At 39.6% G+C, this 27,802-nt stretch overlaps 1 protein-coding gene across 3 annotated transcripts in view; it reads left to right on the top strand.

The window, feature by feature from the left end:
- The window catches only part of lrrc4cb (leucine rich repeat containing 4C, genome duplicate b), a 46,623-nt gene extending 25,457 nt beyond the window's left edge, over positions 1–21,166 (top strand). For all 3 annotated transcript variants that reach the window (XM_085275711.1, XM_085275710.1, XM_085275712.1), the window contains one exon: positions 16,295–21,166. In XM_085275711.1, coding sequence (XP_085131837.1) covers positions 16,322–18,208 — 1,887 coding nt within the window. In that variant the 5' untranslated portion in view covers positions 16,295–16,321 and the 3' untranslated portion in view covers positions 18,209–21,166. The remainder of the gene's footprint in view (positions 1–16,294) is intronic.
- Positions 21,167–27,802: the final 6,636 nt, after the last annotated feature.

The following is a 27,802-nucleotide window of genomic DNA, read 5'->3' as shown; positions in this document are numbered from 1 at the left end:
TTTTCATCTCGAAGATAGTTTTGAATCACAGCTGGCATCTGTTTTAGACACACACACAAAATCAAACAATAACACTGACCTACCAAGTACAACAAAAACAAGTAATGAATTTTAGCAGCTATGTGGACATAAAAGCTAAAAGGAAAAACATTATATGCAGGAAACCAAAAGCAACAGCAGATAACCAGAAACACAACCACACAGAATGCTTAAGTTGCTCCAAATCTGCTAAATAAATAAGCTATTGTTGGTTTTCAAGCAAATTTATCATTACCATTTATCAAAAAAGATTGGGAGTTTATGGTTAGATTATTATTGATCTCCTGTATCGATCTATCATAAAAGTGGCACCATCTAAACACAATGCATGTTCAAGCATTTGGAGATGTACTGATTCCTCATAGACCAACGTATTACTTGTTCTCAGGAAATCTGGTGATAATTAGGATTCAATTATTTAGTTTTGTAATTATGCCAATCCAGTGACAAATCATTTTAGAGCTTTAGAGATTATTAAGGTGGTCAACCTGCAGCTGTCATGTTCTTGTCAGCTAGCAGCAAATGCATTTCTAAAGTCAGTGGGGAATTTGCTGTGTCTCCAGCATAATATTATACTGTATAGGCCAACTGTAAGCCTACAGCTGACTGACATAAACTGCAGTCATAAAATTCATCCATATATTTTTCTAGCATCATGAATAATTAAGAGGGCAAAGTACACATTTGTTAACAAATGCAAAGACAAATAGTGTGTCAAGTGGCTACATGGCTGATTCAAACAATCTCACATCAAAGGGTTGAATAACAAGCTACTCAGATGAGCAATAATCAGCATCACAGTGGCTGGACAGCTTTGCCTCGGGGTGACCAGGATTTAATATAAATAATATCAAACACGTAAAGATGACCCAAGGCCATTTCATCTTTGGAAATGCGCATGGCCCATCACTGGTTAATGCGTGTCGGTTAACAACTGTTGCACTTTACAGGTTAACTTAATGTCCAAGATAGAGTGCCATAATTTCATATGCTTCTTAACTCAACGTAAATGTTATTGTTATCACTATAGTGACATAAGGCCAAGCATTAGGTATATTAAATATGTTATATCACAAAAAGCCATGAAAAGAAAGCAATACAATCAGTAGGAAAAGTTTTGTCTCCCCATTAAATGTCTCCTGTGTCAGTTTGTGTATTACATTCATAACTTTGTTCATTTTCATCTGTAGATACATTTTTTTTCTTTAAAGATAAGATTGGAATAAAACTGAATAGAATTTCAAATGAGCAGATATCACATTTGTTTGTGATTGTGGCGCTGTGTCGGCACCAAAGATGCAAAAGAGGAAACAGATAGCGAGGACAAACAAGGACAAACTCATTCGGAAACATGTTTTTGAGGAGATACTAATTTCTGACACAGCACCAATTTGTAACAGCTTATTAGCATACCAGCTGAAACTTCTCACCACGAACAAATAATGAAAGAAAAACATGATGGACTGCCATCTGCATCCTGTCAACACCGGCTACACGCAATCAATCAGCCATCAGAAAGTGCTAACACAGTCCTTTACCTAACACAACCACAACTAGTCTGTTCAGCAAAAGGCTGGATATATGAAATAAGTTAACATGTCCTCAACCACCTTAAAAAAGGAGGCAGCAATCTTTAGAATCCAGCAATCCTAATCCAACATGGTAAATCCCAAGTAACCATATAATATATGGCTCATGAGTATTTGTCATCCTATTGGTACATCTGGGCCTTTGTGCAACACTTTGTGCACAGTGTAGATCCACTTTTTACAGAATAGTTGACTGCCACTTGAATAACAGCATTTTCCCCGCTTTGATTTCTGCCTGACTGTAAGACGGTCTCCCACCAAGCGCAATGCATTCACTGCTGAATTATCAAAGCAGATTAACATAGAGGGAAGAAAAGAGAAGGCAGAAGAGGGGAGGAAAAAAAATCTAAATCATTCCACTGAGAAAATGTCTGCTCTTCAGCTTTCATTTATTGAGTCCAAATATATTGGATGGCGGTTATTTTTAAACAGACCTTAATCCTCTGCTCACCCTTCACTGTGAGGTAGATAATTATAGTAATCTGGTCGAAGGGAATTTAATTTCCAAGCTGAAGATCGTTGCAGTGGGATGGACTAGCTGCTTTATGAAAGGAATTTAGTGTTCTATAATATCAACAGCTACACATATGCAAAACGCAGCATTGTTCAGGGTCTATTTTTGCAATTATGATATATTAATTAGCACTAATGGTGGCAGGTACCCATATGTGACCACAAGGCACATGGCAGGTATATACTTTGAGAGAAATCACTGAAAATTACCCATTGTTCTTTCTGTTCTGTATAGAGGACTAGATTGCCTTTAAACTAAGACAACCGCATAGCGCTCTCCTAATATTCACTTTAAAGGAAAATCAAACCTCCACTAAGCTTCTCTCATGTTGAAAATTTCTTTGAAGATATTCCAAGTAGAAGAGATTTGAGATGGCCCTTCCACTGTAACCACACAGGGAAGTGCTTGTATTGCACATGTACTTGTCCTGCCCTTGAGCAAGTCAGTGATTCCCCACAGACTTGCTGCCAGCTCCAGGGGCATTTTCTGTGAAGATGACCCTACACTCCGACCTCCCTGGGGGGAGCAAAGTGAAAAGAGAGCTTCACTGCAGGGATCAATAGAAGTATCACGCTGTTGTCACTTTATTCAAGTCAGTTAAGCAATTTAAGAAAGAAGGGCTTAGCTTGCGCTTAATCCTTGACCAAGATATGCACACATAATTTTTTCTGTAACTAGTACGGGATTTAGTGCAAAAACAGTAAACGTGTGATTTACATTTTCCATGTTCTCTTCTCACAAAGTTGTGGTATTTTGTTTCATGCCTGCATTCTTCTCTTTGCTGAAATATTTAATTGTGTAATGTTGTATAAACAGCCGACTTACAGCCTCGCAGGTGCACATTGCATGCATCTATCATGGAAGCATGTAGATAATTGGATGCGTGTCCACTTTAGAATATTCAGATGATGAAGCCCATTAAATATACAGTACATATGTTTCCTTGTAGCTTTCATCTTGGACATTTTCTAAGAGTCCAAACATGATAATGAGTGCCTGAGTCTGCCCCCAGAGTGCATGCAGATCTGAGCCCAACCAAAGTCTCACACGGAAGTAATTCACCACTCTTGAATCAAAGCCGTTAAATCCTCTTTAAATTTTTTAACAAAGTTCTGTTCAAAATTATATATTAATGCTAGTCAGGAGTTGTGTGTCAGCTAAGGCACGTCAAGAGGAGCAATTTATTTCTGTTTGTTTCTATGATTTCTTTATTCTTCTCTCTGAATGAAAGCTTACTGTGTGACGGTTTGTTGAGTGAACATGAAAACACTGCAGCCATAAAGATGCAAATGTAGTTTAAAATTTGATCCATAGCTGATGCATGTTATTGTATTTAAATGCAATCTAGGTATAATAACAGACATTAAAAACCAGAGAGAGAGAGAGAACCACTATTAGAGAACTTCTTCAAAAATCAGAGTGCTTTCTTTTTAAAACCACCAAAACATTAAACCTCATCCAGTTGTTTAGCAGGCATATCGCTATTGTAGTGAACATGTGTCAAAATTCCAAAAGAGGTTGACATTTGAAAATCTTTCATATAATCTCCCATACTGTATGCAAACCCTTATTTTATTTGCAATAGAACACAGAAAATGTATCAAATTTAAACTGAGAAAAATCACCATTTTCAGAGAAATATTTGCTCATTTTGATTTTGATGGCACAAATACAAGACCAGTTTCTGGACTGGGGAGAGGAACATTGTCCCTTTCTTGTCTGATATTCTGACTCCTCAGCAGTCCTGGGTCTTCTTTGTTACATTTTTTGTTTTATGATGAGCCAAATGTTTTCAGTAGGCAAAAGGTAGGCACTGCAAGAAGGGCCGTTCAACACCCAGGCTCTTCAGTTTTGAAGCCCTGTTGTTGTAATAGCTGCAGTATTTAATGTACAATTCCATTTCCAGAAAAATATGTTTATGTGAAATCTGTGAATACCTTTCAGCATTGATGGTGCCTTTCCAAATGTGCCAGGTGCCAAGCTAATAGAGACAAATGCACCCATATACCATCAGAGATGTGGGCTTTTGAACTGAGCACTGATAACAAGCCGGATGGTCCCTCTCCTCTTTAGCTCAGAAAGCAGTGCCCATGTTTTGTTCACAAACATTGATTTCTGTAAGTGTTCCTGAGCCCATGTAGTGATTTTCATGACAGAATCATGACTGTTTTAATGCAGTTCTGCCTGAGGGCTCAAAGATCACGGACATCCAATATCGATTTTCAGCCTTGTCTCTTACACATAAAGATTTGTTCAGATTCTCTGAATATTTTGATATTATGTACTGTAGCTAATTCTTCACAACTTTATGGAATATTATTAAGAATGTGTTCACAATTTGTAGATGCAGTTTTCTGTCCACCTTTACTTCTGAGAAATTACCTATCAAAGATGCTCTTTTTATACCCAGTCATGTTACTGACTTGTTGCCAACTAACCTGATTAGCTGCAAAATGTAAAATTCCTCCAGCTGTCTTTCTAGTACCTTACATGTCCTTACATGTCCAGCCTTTTCTTGCCCCGTATGAACTTTTTTGAGATGTTGCACTGTCATCAAATTCAAAATGAGCTAAAATATTTTATAAAATAAGTTGTATTGTGAATAAAGCATTTTTTAATACTGAAATACTGAATAGTTTTACAAGATATGTCTGTTATTTTGGGGGTGTCGGATCATGGTATTATTCCTAAACCTAAATGAAGCCATGATTTCATGAAGCTGTACGTAGTTAAAAATCTAAAATCTAACCTGCAGGGTTATATTTTGAGGGAGAATCCGTAAATGTTTTAAGCATTTTTAAACAGATCTTATGATTTGATACATTCAGTTCAGTTCAGCTGGACAACTAAGACTTGAAACTTATAAATTGCAGAAAAGGAATACAATTAAAGTTTGGAGAGTAGTGAGTAATTATCCACATCCAGAGCTGGTGGTGGATGCTCGGGTGGCGCAGGGATTGAAATCCAAGGCAGTCACCCCACTTGAGTGTCACTGATGTGTCAAAGGGACAGACAGGGAATATTCATCATCTATACACTGCTGTTTTGGAGGGGAATATTTGGTATATAACACATGGCGAGTGAGACGTGTTAGGTGTGTGTGCTAGGCATGCTTTGCTCCATTTGTGGCTTTTGACCCATTCATTTCAAAAGAAGGTTGGTTTTGTCGGCTCAGAATAACTGCCCAGAGGCTTTCCCAAGATCGATGGCAAGACTTGCTTATAGAATGGCTTGGATAATAATCTCTAGTAGGGAGTAAAAAAAGAGGCATATATTCAGTGGCATCTTTTCAGTCCTGCTACTGCTGTTTTGACATAGTGGTTTTAGGCATTTGTGGGTCTGTGAGCAGTTACTTTTTTGTAATATTGATGTTTTATTCCATCAATTAAAACAAAAATAACTATATCAAATCTGGGCGTCTTTTTTAAGAGTGGTGTTTCTATGAAAATATCTTTAAATCTAACAGAATAGCTGTGATTCTACACAAAGCCATAGATTTTAAAGACTATTCTACAATTATACACTATTAAAGTAAACTAAATAGTAATTGTGTGCCCACATATATTCTAACTAGCATTTTCTGCTAAAAAAAAAAAGAACAAAAAAACGTGAGACCAATAATAAGACCAATCTCAATACCAACTGTGCCTCAGGATAGGGACCTGTGACCACATAATGGTCTCGGCTTTTCGCTTATTAGAGATGTGTGAATGACTCCTCACATACCCACAGACAAAGGCCAGAATCCATGGAAGGGATTTCGAATGAAAGACAGTAGCACACTGATGGGAAGCAATCTTAAACAAAAGAACAAAAGACTGGCCCACGTATAGTGTCATCTGTTGTCGCTATCCTTTTGCCCCAGTGTGAACACAAAAGCTCCCGAGAGAACTGCCTGCAACTTCTGCTATTCAGTCAATTTGCAAACTAGAATGGCCGGAATTCATTGGCAAAGAGCTGTGACTGAACAGAAGACACTTCAGTGAACTAATCCCTTCAAGCACTCTGCATTTTGGAGGGAGTGGCAACCTGCCAAGACTGGCCAATGAAGCTACATCGCTATTGTGTCATTTTTAATGCAACACTGTTGTCTTTCTCAATACTAACAATGAATGGCAGCATTTTAGAGGCATTAGAATACCACTATATTAGTGATTTCCCACTGTGAGGTAGAAATCTCAAGGATTCTGGTAAATTGCAAACTTTATCCATGTCTGTGAATATTCGCACTTTACAGCGTTACATAATTAAAACACAGTTTCCTGGCCCTCTGCCTTGAGCCTACAAACCTAAAAGAAATTGCGTTCACTTAAAACATTTGGAAATGCATACAGTGTAACAAGAGCATCACTGTAATGTGAAACCTTTTTAATGGTTCCTCTTTTAAATGAAGAAACAAAATCATTCTGTATTCTTTTGCTGGTAGCACAACTTCTCTCCTTACTACATCACTGCTCACACAAAGAAATCTTATGTCATACTGTACTAATAAAGGAATATATGAGGTTTGTGCAGATCCTTATTCAGTCACCAATGCTGGCTGTGTGTAGTCAGCCAACCTAGCACAGACTGCTACCTTCCTTTATGCACAGCATGTGGAGAGAATCTGCTTCTTCACAGTTTTCTGGTTACCAAATCTATTTTTTTCCAGTGAGAATGTTAATCCATATGTGTGCAACCAAGTATCAAGACTGACACCACTGCTTGAGTCATACTAACATACTGCACTGTGCCATGTTTTCATTTAGTTTAATCATCCCCGACTCTGCCCCGATGCCCTTCCACCTACAGTTGGCCAGTCCTGCAGATCTCTCTTTAGAAGCGCAGTCATGGGAGCAGATTGGTGGGTTAGACAAGTGACACGAATACTAAGAGCGCCCTCATATTCAGTCAGTCTGCCACCTAGGGCATCCTGTCTTAATCCCTTTGCAGAGACCAGACAGAGCCTTGGCAGAGTGCATTTGAACATGGAGGTCCCTGCAGATTATTTAGCTCATGTAATTATTATAATGGAGGCAGCATAAGGTAATACGTGAATAGGGATTGAATTATCACTTGAAAGGTGTTTCTTTACCCTCTTGCTTGGCACATGTTAGCAATCTTCCTCTACTTACCTGAAACTGTCCCTTTCTGCAGAAGGGACAGGGACAGAGCCGTGACCCAACCAAGGTTCATGTTTTTGAACTGATTGTGGCTCAAGAGTTGGCAGTTCGTCTTGTAATCGGAAGGTTGCCAGTTCGAGCCCTGCCTCCGACAGTCTCGGTCGTTGTGTCCTTGGGCAAGACACTTCACCCGTTGCCTACTGGTGGTGGTCAGAGGGCCCGGTGGCGCCAATGTCCGGCAGCCTCTCCTCTGTCAGTGCGCCCCAGGGCAGCTGTGGCTACAATGTAGCTTGCCATCACCAGTGTGTGAATGGGTGGATGACTGAATGTAGTGTAAAGTGCTTTGGGGTCCATAGGGACTAAGTAAAGCGCTATACAAACACAGGCCATTTACCATTTTGTTACTTTGTATACATTTATTTAGTTGAGTTAGTATAGTTAGTTATGTGAGCCCACTGAATAACATTTATTGACATAATGGAGTCCTATCATCATCATATGGACCGATGTCAATTAAAAATACCACTGTGGCTTATACTTGTTTTCAGTTCTAAAACCCTGTCATACCTCCTGTAGTCGATGTGAAAGGCACATACAAAACTCTATATAACAGGACACTGTTTAACAACCACAACAGGCATTGTGGTTACATGAATAACTGCTGCAGTTAACAACAGTCACAGAAGCAATCTTTCTTAAGGCCTTTAGACACTGGACGCGGACTGTTCTTAATGCAGTCATTCACTCTGACTGATTTCACTGGACCAATTTGCGCCATTTATTTTTTTCGGCCCAAGCTGGATTTGTCAGTTCCAAATAAACTCATATAACCAATCATACCACTGCATTTGGCAACAAGTGCGCGCTTAGCTCAAAACACGCACCATTACTGAAGACACAAATACCTCAGACACACAGCTAGATATTGCTCCGGGTCATTTGGGTCTCTGAAATAATTTCTCTACCTCTTTAGATGCGGTCCCAACTCTGCCATCAAGTTCAAACTGCCCCACTGACATCCTGAAATATGTGTGTCTGTGATCCTGGATCAGACCGTGAAATTCTTCCTGCTGCTTTTGAGAACTGGATGAATGCAGAATTTCTATTTCTTCTGTTTCTTGTTTAGAAACATGTATTATTAACATATGCTTAGAATAATGTTTATGATTAGGGATGGGTATTGATAAGATTTTAACGATTCCGATTCCATTTTCGATTCTGTTTAACGATTCAATTCCTTATCGATTCTCTTATCGATTCTTTTTTTTTTTAAAAGGAGAACACTAAAGTCGATTAGCTTAGAACTGTGTTTTATATCTTCTCTTTGAACAAGATAGAAATTTAGGAGTAACATGGCCTTACAAACCCAACAGTGAGATCTTAAGAGATTCACAGCCTACGGCTCTTCAATGGGGTGTCACAGGGTCCCCAGGAAAAAAAATGTATATGTAAAATAATAAAATAAATATTCTTCTGTAGCAATAACAAAGTTTAACATAAATTATTCTGCAGCAATTACACAAGAATATCCAGTAATGTCCCTGCCTACAATTAAACACATTCACTTACCAAAGTGAAATCGGGGGCATCTGCTGCGGCAAATGGGTGCAAGCCTTTGACCACAAACTTAGACACTGCTGGGTGACATTCGTCTATCCTGGCCTGAAAGGAGACGCTACCGGTAGACTGCAGCGAGAACTGCCAGCATCTGAGCCAGCCAGACTCTGTCTCTCTCATCATGGTTATCTAAATGCAACGCACAGTAATAGCAGGTTTTGTAATAAGGTAAATCGCGCTAACATAATATGCAATGCTAATTGATTAGTTACCTGCAGTATTAACGGGAGAGGACGTGGAAACGCTACCGCTGCTGCTGGGTTGAGCTTCGCTAGTCCGGAGCGGATCAAAAACACGACATTCGTTGAAAGCAATCGCGTGTTTTTTGAGCAAATGCTTTTGCATATTCGTAGTGTTTCCTCCCTTTGATGAAATCTCTACTTTGCAAGTATTGCACGTTGCCCTGTTGTCATCCTTTCTCATAAAGTGTAACCAAACTTTTGAGCGTTTGTGCCGCTCAGGCGCCGTGTTTCCTACTGGGTAAAAGACGCTACTCAACGTGATGACGTCATTCGGGGCGACTGGAATCGATAAGGGAATCGTTTTTAAAAGTGGCAAATGATTCCAAGGAATTGAAACAGTGGGAACCGGTTCTCAACAAGAACCGGTTTTCGATACCCATCCCTATTTATGATTATTGCTGTGAATGAGCTAATGAGCTGCAAGACTTTTAATTTTTTATCTTAAATCTTTGTGTAACTTTGATACACAGAGGATTTACATTTCAAAACTCCTCTTATACAACACGTAACAAATTTATTAGACCACCACCCAGTTTTAAGTTTATACCGCATATATATACATATATATATAATTATTATTATTAAGATGCTTAATTACAGTTATTTACTTGCATTCCTGAACAGAAAAATTTGTTTTAATGGTTGCATGTTATACTTGATTAATTTCTGAGTACTCAGAGGAGCCCAGTGTACCGTCTCAAAATTGAGTATAGAACTGTGTGACTGAGTTCAGGGAGTTTAGTCATTTTTAATTTTAAAAACATTTTTGACAGATTTTAATGTTTGTGTTTTCTTGTTTTTATAACAGGTAAATTTGACACGCGATACAAAATCTCATCATATCAGTTATTTTACGGCACTTTCAGAACTGCAGTTGCAAAGTGAATTATGCTAATGCAAACAAATTGTGGACAGACCAGAACTCATACACCAATCATCAGTCTATAGGAAAAAAAGGGCTGGTTTCCTGATAACTGTTATCACATTCCTCACAAGAAACAACAGATTAATTAGAATTTTCTTTTGTTCTGTTTTCAGAAATAATATCACCACACATTGCCTGATGGCAAAGGAAAGTGTCCCTATATGTTTCTGTCCCCACAGTGATTGTCTGTCTAACTATAATTCCAGATGGCAGTTTGATTGGTTTCAATTCTGCCTTTCTTTTAATTTAATCTCTTCTATCACAGACTGGAGAAAATGAGCCTGGTCATAAAAATACGTGATGATTTTCAATAATATGATGCCATCTGGGAGCACCGCTCCCCCTGAAGGGATGGCAGAGGTTAAGCTTTGGGTCAGAGGGTCAACTGTACCACCTTTGCTCTCGTGAGACTGAGATTGTTGTCCGTTTCCATTTTGTGCACGGAGCAATCAAAGCTTGCTTAGATGGTTATAGATTAGATTTTACCTACATTCACCAAAACACTGGTGACATTTATGCAAGGGTAGAATAGAATAGAATAGAATAGAATAGAATAAAAAAAGCCCTTTATTGTTACTGTACATGTACAACAACATTGTGGATTATTATAATTGTGGTTATTATTGTTGACTAAAACAGGTTGTGAAAAATATGTATAAAAAAGTATAAAAATTAACACAAATAAAGACTTAAACTAAATCTTAACACTTTCAGATAATGAACCAAAAAAACCAAAGAGAAATAAAACTAATGATAAAATGCAGTCGTACTACAACTTTGTATCTGCGTTAATGAATTACTATATTTGTAGTGCCCTCGTGACCTTGAACGTCAGTAGATGGATAGGTTAATAGATTCCTCGGGTTTTGTGTGTTAAGTCAATGTGTTTGCAAGCTTGTTTTGATTTTTCTTCTCCATAGAGGCCAAAACCAATCAATCAATGCTGCTTTAGGATGAAAAAGGGGTCAGTGTGAACACATTTAACTTTAATAAGTCTAGAGTGCTCCTGCAGTCATCATAACATCCTTTACCCTATGGCTACATAGAGTCATTCCATCTAACGCCCTGTGCTCGTATCTCCACATAAGACTAGGAAGAAAATCAAAGCTTAACCTTCTACTACTACTTTTTTTCATGTCTAAAGCAAATCTGCAACTAAATGTGCTTCTAACACAATGTGAATGATGTGAATCCCATGCAATCAGAAACACATTACCTCAAACCTACTTTAAAATGTTATTTTGTGGCTTCATATCGTCATGGAGTGCAGTTTTTTTTTCCGGGATGTTTCTTCCATCACCTGCCCGTTCCACCAAATATATTTACATTTTGCTTAACTCAGATGTGTGTCTGCCCTGTTCTGTTCTGGCCATTTTACTCATGATCTTGAAGGTAATCCAGAATAAAGGGTGTAAAGAAATAATCAACATCAAAATGTGCTCTTTCTGTTTTCATGACTCTGACTTCACTGTATTGGGAGGAGTGGATTGGAAGTCAGAGCAAAGAGCTGCTTGGTCAACAACTGACCCAGCCAGGGTGGTGGGTGACAGATGTGGTGCTAAGCAATACATGCAACATCTTCAGCAAGGCCATATCCTAGATACGAGGTTTAAAAATCGCTACATCAAGCAAGCTAGAAATTATACCAAAAAACATATTGGATCAAACCAATAGAGTGAAAAATGTTCAAGAAAACATTTCTCTTTCAGTGCTGAGACACAACCAGCCGTCATTTCCGTTCCTCTTGTAAGAACAGCATATGACTGATAAGTCAGCAGCACCCGGCAGCATGTGTAGATTTATTTCCCTAACACCAGCACTGAGAGCACCGAGGCCAAAATGGAGGAAGGCGAATTGCCTTTCTTTCAGGTTAAGCGAAAACTGGAGAGTGAAGCACTTCCAGTCTGCATGTCAGTGATGGCCGCTGGTTATGATGGCCTTCAGTGCCAGATTTTAAAGCTGCCCCCCCTCCTCCCCTCCTTATACCCTCTGGGACAAAAAATGCATGCCAGCGTGCACACGCACTGCAGCAAAGAGAGAAATGTTTTATTATGTTGGATTTAAAAGTCTAGTAGTCTTCCTACTGACAATATGTAGTGGCACAAACACAGTCACGCTTGCAAAAATCTAATTACTAACTCAACATAACAAGTAATTATTTTCAGGATGTTTACATATACGTATAGGCTACTAATGTTTATGTCTGATCAGCATAAGAACACTTCAGGCACAACACTGGATGCCTCACTGGATATTAGCACACATTTCACACTGTATTCCAGTCATTTATCAAATGGGTCATTGTTTTAATTATTATTTAAGCTAAATATCACTTTTTTCAGTTCACAGTTTTATTTATGACATGTTAGAAAGTAAAGAACATTGTCCAGACCCAAATGTTCTGTGGTCAGCTTGTTTTAGATGTTAGTATTGTTTTAAATGATCAAAGTATTCATTAATCAGTTGTCACTCAAAATATTTTGGATGACTACTGAAGAAAATTTGACATGTTTAATTTATTAGATAATTTGCAGAAAGAACATAAATCATAACAGATTACAATTCTGCAAATAATTCATATACATGTAGAGAAAACAGTCACAGTAGGTATTGTCATTGTAGTTTTAACAGTCCACTCTTGATCACTGTTTGAGTAAGGTTTGCAAATCAAAGAAATGTTTCTGTATGTGCAAATGGTGAAAACTTTAAACAGTAAAATTTTACAGATATATCATTACTCGTCCTTGGAATGTGTGGAAGATATTTATGAAAATGTAAATTTCAAGTTCAAGTTCAAAGTTTATTCGTCACATGCAGTGGCAGATTGCCCTGCAGTGGAATGACCCCCCCGAATTTCTAAATCCATATCATCCTTGTTTAGCATACTGATGTGTGTTATGTTGCTTATGGGGTGCAGGTTGTTGTATACAAAGCATATGCTAATGTAACACTTTAATAATATGGCACTTTCAAACTGTTTGAGACTTTCAAACACTGTTTGTTTTGTCCATGTCTAAGGCACATTGTCTATGCTCAGGTCTTCCAAGACCCAGATGGCCTGTGAGGTTACACAGCAGCACAAACGATGTTAAAAGCAAGAGATGCAACAAACGTATGCAAATACAATGAATCACTAATGCATTGAATGAATTAAGAAGATGATATTCAGTTCATCAGACAGCCCTGTCCGTGGCCACGGGCGTCTTTTATCCAGCACAATGAGATACTTGCCACATTTCATATCACTCCATATTTTATCCACTCTATCAATTTCATATAGACCAGATCAACTGCAAATGGCTGATTAGTAATTGTCTAATGAACAATGTGACTTCGTTTTTGGTTTGACTCACTCTTCCCTAATGCAGTAAGTTAATAATGCAATAATATAGAAGACAGTTTTTTTTATTGTTCTTTCAGCTGGCTTTAGTTATTGTACCATTACATTTAATAAAGAAAAACTGAAAGTGTAAATAACACACAAAGTGAAATCAGCTGTGGGAAGTCAGTGTGATGATCTTAAGACAAACATGAGATCGACACAGCGCTTAATGAATGTGAGCTTTTATTTTTTAATTTTTTTTTGTGGAAAAGTGGAAATGCAAATGTGCACAACAATTCAAAGTTCCCCCTTACAACTCAGAGGGGAACAGCTGCCAACAAATGCAAATGATCCGTAATGAAACGTTTCTTGTTGCATTTCATCCTCAAAGATTCCCGTCAGTTTGATTTGTGCTGAGAACTTTTAACATATTTATTCTCATATTCACTAATTTAGACTACAAAAGAGATTATTTTTTCCAAGTAGTACTAAATTTCTTGACTGGAAAGCATTCAGTGTCTAGACATCTGTGCCAAGCTTGCTTCCCCAGCGTGTGGAAATGTCCGCTATAACACATTTTCCTAGTCAGAGTAAAATGTTGTTGTTTCAAGTGTGCAACACTGACAGACTAATCATCTGACATTGTAATTTAAATGCTCTCCTTGCTGTGTACACCTTGATTGAGACATATGTTACCCTAGCACTTTTCCAACAAACTCATTATAACAAATGCATTTGGCAAATCACTGTGGTGTCACACACAATGCCAGTGGCGGCTGTTGCAGAAGTAAGGGTGGGTGTGTTTTTATGTTGCTGGCAGGATTTTAGATGTAAGCAGCCACTGCTTTTAGTGAGTCTGAATACATGTTGAGCGAGCCTAGATGAAATTAATCCATGCAGTGTTGCAGCAACAAAGGCAGGAAGGATGTTGGTAGCGTTTTCCTTTCCTTATGCAATATATGTCCCATCTCTTCATGGAATGAGACATCCTGTGCTGATAAAACTGGTTTTAGATCAAGTGCTTTATGAATAAGGCATGTGACCGAAAAGTACAATTGCTCCAGGAGTGGCAATGACATGCTCTTTTCTTTAAGCATTCAAGTGGAAGTGCAAACTGTGATGTTTTATTGACAGCAAATAATCAGTATTAGTGTGTTTGCCATGTCTGACATTTTCTTCTCTTAGGTGGCAGTTGTTGTAATTCCAGCCGAACAAAATGAGCTCCTGCCAGTGGGAGGCCTTATTCGATCTGATTCCCCAGCAGAGGCACGTCTCTCCACAGCCTCACTACATCACAGCTATCATGACAGACTGGCTGGTGCAAAACCAAGCCACATGTAGACTCATTGCTACTGATTAAGTCAGCCACTCATCCTCACCGGAGAACATTTCCGCCTCAGTTAACAATTTTTTACAGTTTAGAAAACACCTGTCATAATATACTTGTTTCTCCTTGCTCGTGGGTTGATGGAAAGAGATGATTAACAGATAACTTCACTTGGAAGAGCCAGGAAGAGACAAGGAGAATACTTAAATCTAAGGAACCAGTAGGCAAGGTTAATGTTTTTTGCAAAAGTCAAGAGTGCTTTGCTGTTGGTGAACCCATTAAGTGCAGTGAAGGATGACGTGTGTATCACTTAACAGCAGAGGTTGACACAATGTTGCCAAACCTATACTTTCTCCACATGTCGGGTAGGTTTGTTATACTGCATGTACAACTTTATTGTAGGGTACCATCTTTGGGGGGCAGAGTTGCAATAACATCATATCCACACTGCAGTGTAAAAGTGGGAGGTACAGGCTGTGCTGTGCTGTATGTGTATGAATCTTGTGGTCTATTTTTATCTTCAGCATGCTCAGGCATATTCTTAAAGTAGATCTATTGGGTGACTGGATTAATATAATCCAATTTAATCTAATCAAAGATAGCAGAGTAACGAGTTTCTTGTTAGTCATTTGATTTTGGATGTAAGAAATTTTGCTATAGTTATTTAATGACAGTATAAGACCTCTTCACACTCTTGAGCCATACATTGGATCATAATAAAATGTAAACAGGGCTGGAACGCTGCTTTAAATGAGGAAAAAGTAGTAATTGTGTAACACTTTTTTAAAGCCTTACTTAAAGATCATTTTCAAGCTTTGGAGTAAAAACAAAATTAAATTAAATGAAACCTGCTGCGTATCATATAACCTATAGCACATTTTTAACCAAGAAGAAATTGATTTTTTTTACATACCTTTTTTTAGTAGTGTTTTGGACAGAAAGTAATTTTAACTGTCGTTCATATAGTGTGTTTGACAGTGCCGTGCCATATTCACTGAGCATAATGCCTTGGTGTTACTGACTTGTCTTCCACTGAAAAAAAAAATGACTCCAGTGGATTGCACTTCTTTTGAAATTTTTATGACTAAGGCTTTTTATTCTATTAAATAATTTCTGTCTTATGATGCCAATGAGAAGGGGGCTTACAAGAAATTTGCAGGTCGGGCTCTGATGGGATGCAGATACTAAGTTCTCATTTTCCATTTTCAGTCTCCTGTGTAGATGTGTCGGCTTCTGTGAAGCTTGAAAATCTGGGACAGTCCAGAGTTAAGGAGCTAAAAAAATACTTGTGTTTCAATACACAAATGAGTAATACTGACAATTAATTTAGGCTTTGAATTCTTGATCTTGTTGTTTCATTATTCTCTGCACAATGTACTGTATAAATTTATTCAACAATTCAGTCCAAATGCCAAAAAAGAATGAAAAACAAATGCCTATTACAATTTCTCAGAGCTTGAAGTTCCACCTTTGTGCCATTTATTTCATGTGACCAAACAGTCTAAATATACAAAGATATTGGGTTTGCCTTCATACATGATAACAACATGTGCAATGTATTGCCGGCTACTTTTCCTGGTACTTAATGTTATTCTTTTTTGCTTCTTCTCGTTACAGAGAACACAAACAGCGGATGAACTATGAATGCTGAACACAATGATCTCTTCCCTCCAGCGCCAGACAATGAGAGGTCGTAGGCTGAAGGGGGCACTATCCAACCCCCTCTTTGTGCTGCTTTTGGCCCTTCAGATCCTGGTGGTGGCTGGGCTGGTTCGTGCTCAGACCTGTCCTTCCGTCTGCTCATGCAGTAACCAGTTCAGCAAAGTCATATGCACGCGCCGCAGTCTAAGGGATGTTCCAGATGGCATTTCTACCAACACTCGCTACCTGAACCTCCAGGATAACCTCATTCAGGTAATCAAGGTGGACAGTTTTAAACATCTGCGCCATCTGGAGATCCTACAACTGAGCAAGAACCACATCCGCAGCATTGAAATTGGCGCCTTCAATGGGCTGGCCAGCCTCAACACCTTGGAGCTCTTTGATAATCGGCTCACGACAATCCCCAATGGAGCATTCGAGTACTTGTCCAAGCTGAAAGAATTGTGGCTAAGAAACAACCCCATCGAAAGTATACCATCTTATGCCTTCAACCGGGTCCCCTCGCTTCGAAGGCTGGATCTAGGTGAGCTCAAACGTCTCTCCTATATTTCTGACGGGGCTTTCAAGGACCTGAGCAATCTCCGCTACCTGAACCTGGGAATGTGCAATCTCAAAGAGATCCCCAATATCTTACCTTTGGTAAGGCTTGAAGAGCTAGAAATGTCAGGTAACCAGCTTTCTGTTATAAAGCCCAGTTCATTTACAGGGCTAGTGAACCTCCAGAAGCTGTGGATGATGCATGCCCAGATTCAAACTATTGAGAGGAATTCCTTTGACGATCTTCAGTCACTGGTAGAGCTCAACCTGGCTCATAACAATCTTACATTTCTACCCCATGACCTCTTCACACCGTTACATCGCTTAGAGCGGGTCCACCTCCATCACAATCCTTGGAATTGCAACTGTGATATTCTGTGGCTCAGCTGGTGGCTGAAGGAAACTGTACCAGCCAATACCAGCTGCTGTGCACGTTGCCATACTCCCTCAGCGTTGAAAGGTCGCTACATTGGAGAACTGGACCACAGCTACTTTCAGTGTGATGTCCCTGTTATTGTGGAGCCACCCAGTGACTTGAATGTGACCGAAGGCATGGGTGCAGAGCTTAAATGTCGTACAAGCTCGGTGACCTCCATCAGCTGGCTCACACCAAACGGCTCACTGGTGACTCACGGGGCCTACAAAGTGCGTTTGTCTGTCCTCAATGATGGGACGCTGAACTTTACTAGCGTCACAATGCAGGACACTGGGACTTACACCTGTATGGTTAGCAACACAGCAGGCAACATTTCTGCCTCCGCTGTGCTTAATGTCACTTCTTTGGACAGCAGTGGGGTGACCTATTTTACCACAGTCACAGTTGAGACCACTGACATGATGGGGGAGGATAGCCAAACACCACTTCCCCCATTTGGCTGGGTGTCTTCCTCAACAACAAAAGGTACTCCTGTTTCCACAAGGACCACAGAGCGGACTTACACCATTCCAGTTCTTGATCCGGAGGGAGAGGGATCCCTGGATGAGGTGATGAAAACCACTAAGATTATCATTGGCTGCTTCGTGGCCATCACACTCATGGCTGCTGTTCTGCTGGTTATTTTCTACAAGATGAGGAAGCAACACAACCAGCAGGATCCCGATGGCCCTGCCTCCTCCATGGAGGTCATTACCGTTGAAGAAGAGCTGGCAGGTGTTGCTGCCATGGAGAGACACCTATCGCTGCCCCCTCTGGAGCACTACAACCACTACAACACCTACAAGAGCTCTTATCACCATCCTCCTATGCTCAGTACCATACACAGCTCAGCCACACAGGAACCTTTACTGATTCAAGCTTGCTCAAAAGACAATGTACAAGAGACCCAAATCTGATTTTAAATTTGACTAAATGTCCAGCATCAGCCGTTACACACTTGGAGTACAATGGACCAAAACGCAAAGATAAAAGAAATTGAATGCCATTGACTTCACAGAGTTGATGTCAATTATGGCGATTAGTCAGCATTTGGCAAAGGGACGACATATGAAACTTTAAAAAGTGTCTTTACAAAAACAAAGATTATTTATTAAAAATATGTCTAGTGGCTAAATGAAGAAAAACAATTTGTGATAGCTTTTTAGCTCACTTTATTTCTCTCTCTCTCTCTATCTCTCTGTGTAATACTGCACAAGGGAAAGAATGGTTTGCTAAAACGGAAACTGAAAGGTATCAAATGCAGCATTCACTATTTCCATTGGCCTTAAACTCTAATGCAATGCTCTTCATTCACTACTTACATTTTATCTGATAACACGGTTTATTGAAGGACAATGCCCAAGTATTTACAAGCATTTATTTAGTAGTGCAGCACACCAGTTCCAATTTGAAGGAAGTTTATGAAACGTGAAAACATAAAATGACTTTTTCTTTTCCTCGCCATGCTATTCTAGCTGTCACTCAACACAAAATTAGATCTTTTAATGGCACGGCTCTGGATGATATCACAGCGAAGCCAGCGTGCCTGAGGAGCAAAGCTGCCAAATGAGTAAATGTGCATTTCCCCTGTGGCTTCTAAACAACAGCCATATATCCTTCACTTTAATTAAGATTAAGGTCTTGCTCCCACTCCTCCTCCTACTTTTTCTTTACACTCTTGACGCTTTACCTTGACTGTCTTTTTTTTCCGCCTTCACCTCCCCCTCCCTCTTCATACCCCCATGAATTCTCCATGTTGCCGTTTTACCCTCTGTCTTCTTTCTCCTCACTTTCTTCTCCTCCATGTCCTCTTGCTTCTTTGTCTTGCTGTCGCGTAGCTCGGGCACGTTCCTCACCCCTCGCCATGTCTCATTTGTCTCGCTTTATCTACCGGCATGTGCCGCACGATGGCAGAATATTGCTTAGGAAAATGACGGGAAGCATAAGGCTGTGGTCTGTAGCCTCCCTGTTAACCCAGTAATGATCTACGTCCACTCAGTGTCGCATTACCTTGCCATCACCCCAGGGTCACACAAGCTCAGGCGCTGATAGTCCATCTGTTAGAACAGATAAAGAGGCAAATGAGGCTGCTTTGTAATGTAGTGTGACCCTGTCAGACTAAAGCAGACGGAGCTAACATAGTCAGTGAAGCAGCTAGGAACCTGCAACAAAATAAGGGAAGATGGGTTATAGCTCATTAATCTGTATCAGCAGTTCATTTGCAGGCTAACAGAGGAAAGCTGATAAGGAAACAGCACGAGACTTTTTCACTTTCCCTTTACCCAACATCTAACAGGGGGTAGAGGCCTTTGATATTGAAGCGACCCCCACTCGGCTTTTTTTCTTCGAGGAAAACAAACACACACACTCTCTTTGATGATGCATCATTTATAGACCATCAAAACATTGTCTCTCCTGTAGTCTGTTTACGCTCCGCTTTTTCATTTAGTCTTTCAACGGAGAAGGCTTAAGGAAAGGGGAAGGTAGAATTGAAAAGTGAAGAACAGCAGTTGGGTAGAGGGAGTCAGACCTATAATGGTCACGAGGGGTCTTCAAACAGAGATATTGCAGATATGAAGAGAGAGGAGTGAAAAAATAGATAAGAAATAAGGAGGAAAAACTAGCCATCAGCCTGTCGCCATGGAAACAGTGACCTTGTACAGAAAGTAAGAGGAGGTAGATATGCCTTTCGCTTTGGTGTCTGTGCAACAAGCATATTTTAATGTGTCCCACTGGCCACTTCACAAATACATCTAATCATCGACAAAACTGGCAAAATGAAACGTAGTCTTATATTTACAGATGGCTCTGGACGGGATATGACCCACACATGATGTCTCTGCGTTTGAGTTATTTAGTGTAAATCGTCACATGATGTAACCAAAAAAAAAAAAAACAGTTGACAATATAGCTGTCCAGGCAGTTCCGCTTGCCTTTTTAGCTTTCATCTCTGTGAGGTCTGCTAGAAGTATGAGGGGAACGGAGTGCTGAATATTCAGAAACCTCTCCCGCTCTCGCTCTCTCTAAATGAATTCTTTTGTTTTCTACAATAGCAGTTAGATGGCGAATAACAAACATGACGGAAAATATGCATTTAAAGACTTGGTTATGAGAGAGAATCAGTAACTTGTTCCCCGTCAGGGTTGGAATTTATTGATTGGTAATGCCAGTGAGTGAACCATTCTTTCCCTTTCCACTGTTTCATTTTTTTTCAGTGCTCAATTCCTTTTCAACGCTTTTGGTGGCTTAATGATTCAATGTTGACGCTGGCTACAGTGAAAAAAACAAGGTTCAGATTTTTTTTTATATATATACTTGGGTCGAGGGTTGTGAGTTATTCAGAATGAATGGAATGTCTCTGTATTGGTATTTACTTTAGTTGGACAGTGTAAGATTGAAGATCCTTGAAAGCCAGAATGGATTTAGGACTGAATGCAGAATGTTGGACTTGAAATACCAGCAGAGTGAGCTTGATTTTTGTGCAAAATCCTTAGCCAAGGTGATTCCAATTCTTGTGTGTTATTCTGCCAACTGTCCATGTATGGGGAGGGATACTTATATGTTGGGGACATTCTCTCTCATTTTCAGAGAGAGTATTCATCACACGGTTAAATTTCTACAAAAGGAAAAAAAAAAATTTTCAAAAACACATTGCAAAAAAGAAAAAAAAATCAGATCATAATTTTACATGTGCTTCGATTGTTTAAAAAAATGACAAAAAAGAAAAAAGAAAAAAGAAAAAAATAACAAGAGACTGTGCTTGTAAGGAGTCCAACTAATTTCCCTGAGGATGATGTTCAATTATTGATACATGAGATTGTAGTTCATACTGTACATGAATACAAATAAAAATTGCAATTCTTTTTTTTTTTCAATAGATTCCATGGATATATTATTACCAGACATCTTGTCACCATTTTTGCTGTCTTTGTCCCATTTGCACATGAACACATGTAAAGAAAGACTCGAACAAAAGCGATTGCTAAGCAGCTCAAAGAAGTCTGAACTGACAAGAATGCGCTGGAGAAAAAAAACCCCCAAAACTAAAAAGTACTGTAGCTTATTTTATGAGGTCAGAGGATGGAAGGGGATCTGTTTAAAAGGAAGTGCTTTTTCTGCATTATACATAGCCTTTTGGATTCTTTTATCTAATATGAATCATCCCATCTGTCTGACAGAATCATTTGATTCACGCTGTCAAATCTGAGAATTCCTTAACCAATAGCGCAATAGGCTATTCCTGCTCTCTCTGCTGACTCAATGTGGTGAATAAAGGATCTCACAGAACCTTAGAGAGTCAGAAGAATACGCTAACAATAGCCTGCGCTACTCTCACTGGCACTTTAAAATGTATTTAATGTCAAATCCGTTAAACCAAATCTCCACCAGAAACAATCGTGGTTGGTGTGAAAAATTACAACAATTCAGTGAAGAGACCGCTTGTCATTATGACACCCACAAATAGCACAAAATGGCTTACAGTCACAACTGCCTTTGGGATTGCTCCATTTCATTCACAAAGTGCTTCTGATATGGCTGCTCATGTTGTGGTGCAGGAGTCATTCAGACAGGCTTGTACGATTCATCTCGAAAGCTAGAATGTCTTTTCTGAGATTATAATTGATTCATTCACCTAATGATTAATTTATTGAGGTGAAACACTCAGATACAGTGAAATGATTTCAAATCCAGTTCTGAAACTGAAAAGTGACCCCATTAATTTCCAGGTTATGTATACTGTATGAAAGCCATTACTTTTTCTTTTTTTTTTCAAAAACAGTGAAACAGATGATCATTAATTGAAGTGTGGTTTAAAAAACAGAATACACATGCTGTGAAAACAGGGCTTTATTTTTCACCACACTTGGCTGAGCTCTTTGTCCAAAATTAGGGGAGATTCAGTACGTTGAGCTTAACGAGGAGGACTGCTCCCCTCTTGCTGGTGATGTGTGTGTGGTGCATTCACGGTCTTCTAAAATTGACAGTCTGTTGAAGAGCATTTACAAAAACACTTTGAGTGAAAGAAAATCCTGGAAAACCTCACTATGCTTTCAAGGATAGCCTTTGGTTTTATTTGTTTTGGTTTTTTTAAGAACCTTCTGTTTTGTAGTCAATAGTCCAGCCTTAGATGTTGAAGATAGCTGTGGTAAATACAGAAAAAGTAAATGCACAGCCACACAACTAGTGTGCGTAATGCACAGAACAGCTTGCAGATAAAAGGAAAAATGGGCTTTTAGAAGTGAGAATATTACACATCAAACACACACACACATACACACACCCAAGGTTGCCTCAGTGTGACCATGCTTTGCCATGGGACACAGGTAAATAAGTTAATTAAATATGAGACACCAAGGCCCCTCTAGGTTCATTTTAATCTTTCTTTCAGTGCTTGATAAATATCATAAGAAATGTTTTTCTTCTTCAAGGTGATATTGACATAATAGGATAGCCAATTATAAAAAATCCCACATCTTTGACACCTGCTGTCAGAGGATCCAGTGGCTTTGTTATCCTGCAAGGACGCATTTTGATTTGGTTACTGAGACAACTTGTCCACCTTAGGCTTCATAGAGACCTAGAAACCATTTAGTGACTTGTGTATGTGTACTCCCTGTTGGGTTGGTGAGTAGTTTTTCCACCTTTGCAATGGGAAATTGGTTGCAAATAAGGTACTGCACCAAAATTCTCTTTGCAGTTGCTTTGATTGCTAACAGATTGCCATGTTCACTCATAGCCTGCATGGACGATACCAGCTGGTCTGCCAACACTTGCTGACTAACTTAGCAGTAGTGAAACTTGAAAAAGTGCCATGCCAACCAGAAGAAGCCAATCGTTGCCTGGCCAAGTAAAAGTATGGCTGACCACAGGAATCTGTTAGCAACCAAAACAATTCCGAGGAGATTTTAGGTGCAAAGGCAGCTGATTTCACCAAGCAACAGGAAACAACCTCAAGCAACTACTTGCTGGTCAAGGAATGCAAATGTTTCCCTTGAAACCAGTGGTAACCAGGCAGTCGCCAAATAGTCTTTAGTCCCGTGTACCTGGGGCCTTAGGGGAAATGTTAACTGCAAATCAATGCAGAGTTGTTCTGGGTGATTACCTGATGCTTATGATTAAATCTTTCAGATGGAATGTTCTCTTCAAATATGACAATGTCCCCATCCATCACTAAACGGTTCAATGAGTGTGAAATAGATGTGAGTCGCACTGTAGCTTTTGCACTCACCAGTGCTTAGCACAGTTAAATACTTCTGGATTTTGGATATTAGACTGACATTTGAGACAGCATTCATCACCACTATTACTGCCAACATCAACACACCTAATTAGAGAGTATTTTTTGTTGTTGTTGTAGTTGTTGTTGTTTTAGAAAAATGCGTTCAATCTGCCAGCTCTAATTCCAAGAAATATTCGAGTTGTTCTAGTGGATCATAATGGTCCGACGCTATCTTCATTTTCCCTTGAATTTTTTTTTATCCCTTTTTACAGAATGTAAAAAAGAATGTAAAGAGAGCTCAACAGTTATAATCAGTGCTTTCCTAAAAACATCTTCACCTTCATCCTAATCTCTCAATTATAATAGAAGACGACTTAACTACTCCTTTCTTTCCAAGGAGGTATAACCATATATGTTGATGGTATAAAGGTTATGGGTATCTAGGTCATGGTTCTTTTAAACACTGACATTTCTTTTTAAAATAAATGATTAATAGTACTGTTTAGTTATGGTAAAACATAATGGTTTGACAAATGGCCTAAACATAACTTTTACACTGTTGAATAGGGAGAGATAAGCAAGTATCAGATAGAACTTTATTAATCCCTCGGGTGGGTTCCTCTGGGAAATTCGATTTCCAAAAAAGCACAGCACCGACAGAAGTTACAGAGTTACAGAATATTATATATATATATATATATATATATATATATATATATATATATATATATATATAATACACACACACACACACACACACACACACACACACACACACACACACACACACACATATATATATATATAAATACAGAGACAATATAAATAAAATATACGAAGGGGATAAATAGAATAAATAGGAATAAAAATAAAAATACAAGTGAATTGCACATTTCAAGTATTGAGTCTATTGCACCGTTGACTATTTACAAAAGTATTGCACAAAAGGTATTGCACAGTGAGGTGAAGAGGCACTACAGCTTAGTTGTTCCCCCCTCCTTTGTCCTCCTGTTTCCCCTCCCTCTCCCCTCCAGGGAGGAGTTAAACAGTCTGATGGCGTGTGGGACAAAGGAGTTTTTAAGTCTGTTAGTTCTTGTCTTTGGGAGAAGCAACCTGTCACTGAACAGACTCTTCTGGTTGTTAATGGCCGTGTGCAGAGGATGCCTGGCATTGTCCATAATGTCCATCAGTTTCTTTAATGTCCTTTTCTCTGCCACTGTCACCAGAGTGTCCAGCTTCATGCCGACCACAGAGCTAGCCCTCCTGATCAGTTTCTCCAGCCTGGATGAGTCCTTCTTTGCTGTGCTGCTCCCCCAGCACACCACAGCATAGAAAAGTACTCCAGCAACCACCGACTGGTAAAACATCCTCAGGAGCTTCCTGCAGATGTTAAAAGACCTCAGCCTCCTGAGGAAGTACAGTCGGCTTTGGGCTTTTTTATACAGGTGCTCTGTGTTGCATGACCAGTCCACTATTAAAGTTTTGATTATAATGGCATTTTTCTTTTCCTTTTGATTATGAACCCAAGTTCCAGTTTCACTTTGGCTTTCCATTCTCCTCTGAGCCAGGACATCTTTAAACAAGTGATCATTTATTTTTTATTGCCTGAGGGAAAGTGTTCACACATTTTCTGCTGCAGAGTTTGTGTGAAAGCTGTCTCACGTCATGTGCCCATTGACCCGTAACAAACTGAGACCAGTTACCATAAGATTACATAGAGGGGGAGAGGAAGAAGGGCAAAACTGGTATGTCTGACATTTGTAATTGCTTTAGCTCCACAAATGAAATTATTTTTATTTCTCAGGAGATATTTTTTATGATAAACAGCCAGTTTTGTGAAGTGGGCTCACTGCATTCTTCTAGAGCATGCTGCATAAGTGTTTCATTTTTGTGAGGTTGTGCAAAAACAGATTTTGTGGTAATGAAGAAACAATGTTTTTATCTATTTAAATTCAGTTCACAGAAAGAATACAGTGCATGTGGAAAGTGTTTCTCTTCACGTTATACATTTTAGCATGTTACAGCCTCATTCCACAAAGGACCAAATTCATTTTTCACCTCAAAATTCCAAACTCAATACATCATAATGACAAAGGAAAAAGGTTTACTTTAAATTCTTGCAAATGAAATGTTTTTAAAGTATCCACGGCCTCAATATGTTGTTAAAGCACCTTTGTCAGCAGTTACAGCCTGAAGTCTTTTTGAGTGGGATGTTACAAACCTGGTGCACCTATTTTTTGGGCAATTTCTCCCATTCTCTTTCATAGAACTCCTCAAGCTCCATCACCTTGGATGGGGAGGGTAGGTGACCAGACATTTTCAGATCTCTCCAGAGATGTTTAATCAGGTTCAAGTTTGGGATCTGGATGGGCATCTCAAAGGCATTCAGTTGCCGAAGCCACTCCTCTGTTATGACAGTGTCCACAGTGCTCTGGAGCAGGTTATCATCAAGGATGTCTGTGCATGCGTTCATGGATTTTACCTCCACCCTGTCTCTCGCAGTTCCTGCTTCTGAAAAACATCTCCACAGCATGATGTGGCCACCACCATGCTTCACTGTAGTGATGGTATTGGCTAGTTGATGAGGGGGTGCCTGGTATTCTTTATGGTATATCCTTCATCAGACCAGGGAAATTTCTCATGGTTCTAAAAGTTCTTAAGGTGCCTTTTGGCAAACTCCAGATGGGCTTTCATTGCCTTTTATTGAGGATTGGCTTCTGTTTGATCACTCTACCATACAGACCTGATTTGTGGAGTTCAAAAGAAATTAATGCAGTAAGGAAGTAAGTTTATTTATTAAGTGCTTTACATAGACAGGCAGTCACAAAGCGCTGTACACAAAAGGCTAAAATAAACAGAAAGTTAGGTACCAAAATAGACAGTATAGACAATACAAAAGTTTAAATGTAATACAGTAAGATTAACAAGTAATTTAAGATAAAACAATTGATCAATTTTAAATAAATAATCAACAGAAGGCCTGTTTAAACAGAAAAGCTGTCCTTCTGGAAGGTTCTCCTCTCTCCAACCAGAAATGCTGGAGCTCTGTGAGAGGGACCATGGCGCTTCCCTGATTAAAGCCCTTCTACTCTGACTGCTCAGATTGTCCAGGCAGTCAGCTCTAGGAAGAGTCCTGGTCCTGAGTCATTCACAGATGATGAGACCACTGAGTTCATTGGGTCTTTCAATGCTGCACAACGTTTCTGCACCCTTCCCTGTGCCTTGATACAATCCTATCTCAGTGGTCTACAGACAATTCCTTGGATTTCATGGCTTGCTTTGTGCACTGATACTGTCAGTTATAGGACCTTATACAGACAGGTGTGTGCTTTTCCAATTCATGGTCAGTCAATGAATTTACCACAGGTAGGTTCCAATCAAGTTGCAGAAACATCTGATGATGAAGATGATCAGCAGAAACAGGGTGGACCTGAGCTCAATTTTGAGCATAATGGCAAAGGTTGTGAATACTTATGCATATTATTTTTTAAAAATTTGCAAGAATCTCAAGAAATCGTTTTTCCCTTTGTCATTATGGGATATTATGTGTAGAAATTCAAGGTGAAAATGAAATTTATATATTTTGGAATAAGGCCCCAACATGAAAAAAGGTGGAACAAGTGAAGCACCGTGAATATTTGTAGATGCACTGTACATAACAAACAAATCACTTCCATTAAAATTCAGAGTGAGAATAACTTGTCAGAGCTGGTGTTTGGGAACAAGGTTTATCTAACATTAGCAGCATATTGTTATGTCTTTGATAAAGTAGTCAGGCTGAAGGCTCGTGTTATCTCACGCGCACTCGTTTTCTTTCGGCACAGTGTGAGGGTCCCTTTTGTCTTTTGCTGATTTTTTGTTGACCTCCTGTGCTCACTGTGTTGTTTCTCGGAACAAAACCAAAATGTCTAGCACAGGAACTCAGAAAATAGTCCAACACAAAATGTCCATGAAAAGCACAGGGGCCCTGGAAACCATTCAAAACAAAACAGGCAGGCCAAGAACAACCATGGGTTGCAGGGAATAGAGTCCAGAAACATAGTTCAGGGGGCCGACCCCGGTCCCGACAGTACAGGAGCCAAGGGGAAAGCATTTCAGGGGGCCGATCGTGCGGACGGCAACGGCGGTGACGGGGAAACAGTTCTGGGGGCCGACCTCGACGGCGATGACGTCCAGCTGGTGGCCCGGAAAGTGGCCGGCGATTCCGAGGTGCAGAACGTGGCATGGGCGGCGGCGTGGCAGCTGCAGGACCAGACGAGGCCGACGCAGAAGCAGAGGCTGGACCAGGCGA

This window comes from Mchenga conophoros, linkage group LG1 (assembly GCF_057382185.1).
Source record: "Mchenga conophoros isolate Kocher_MC1m ecotype Shallow Benthic linkage group LG1, M_conophoros_male_GT1.1, whole genome shotgun sequence".
Lineage (NCBI taxonomy): Eukaryota > Metazoa > Chordata > Actinopteri > Cichliformes > Cichlidae > Mchenga > Mchenga conophoros.
This window is presented reverse-complemented; position numbering and strand designations above follow the sequence as displayed.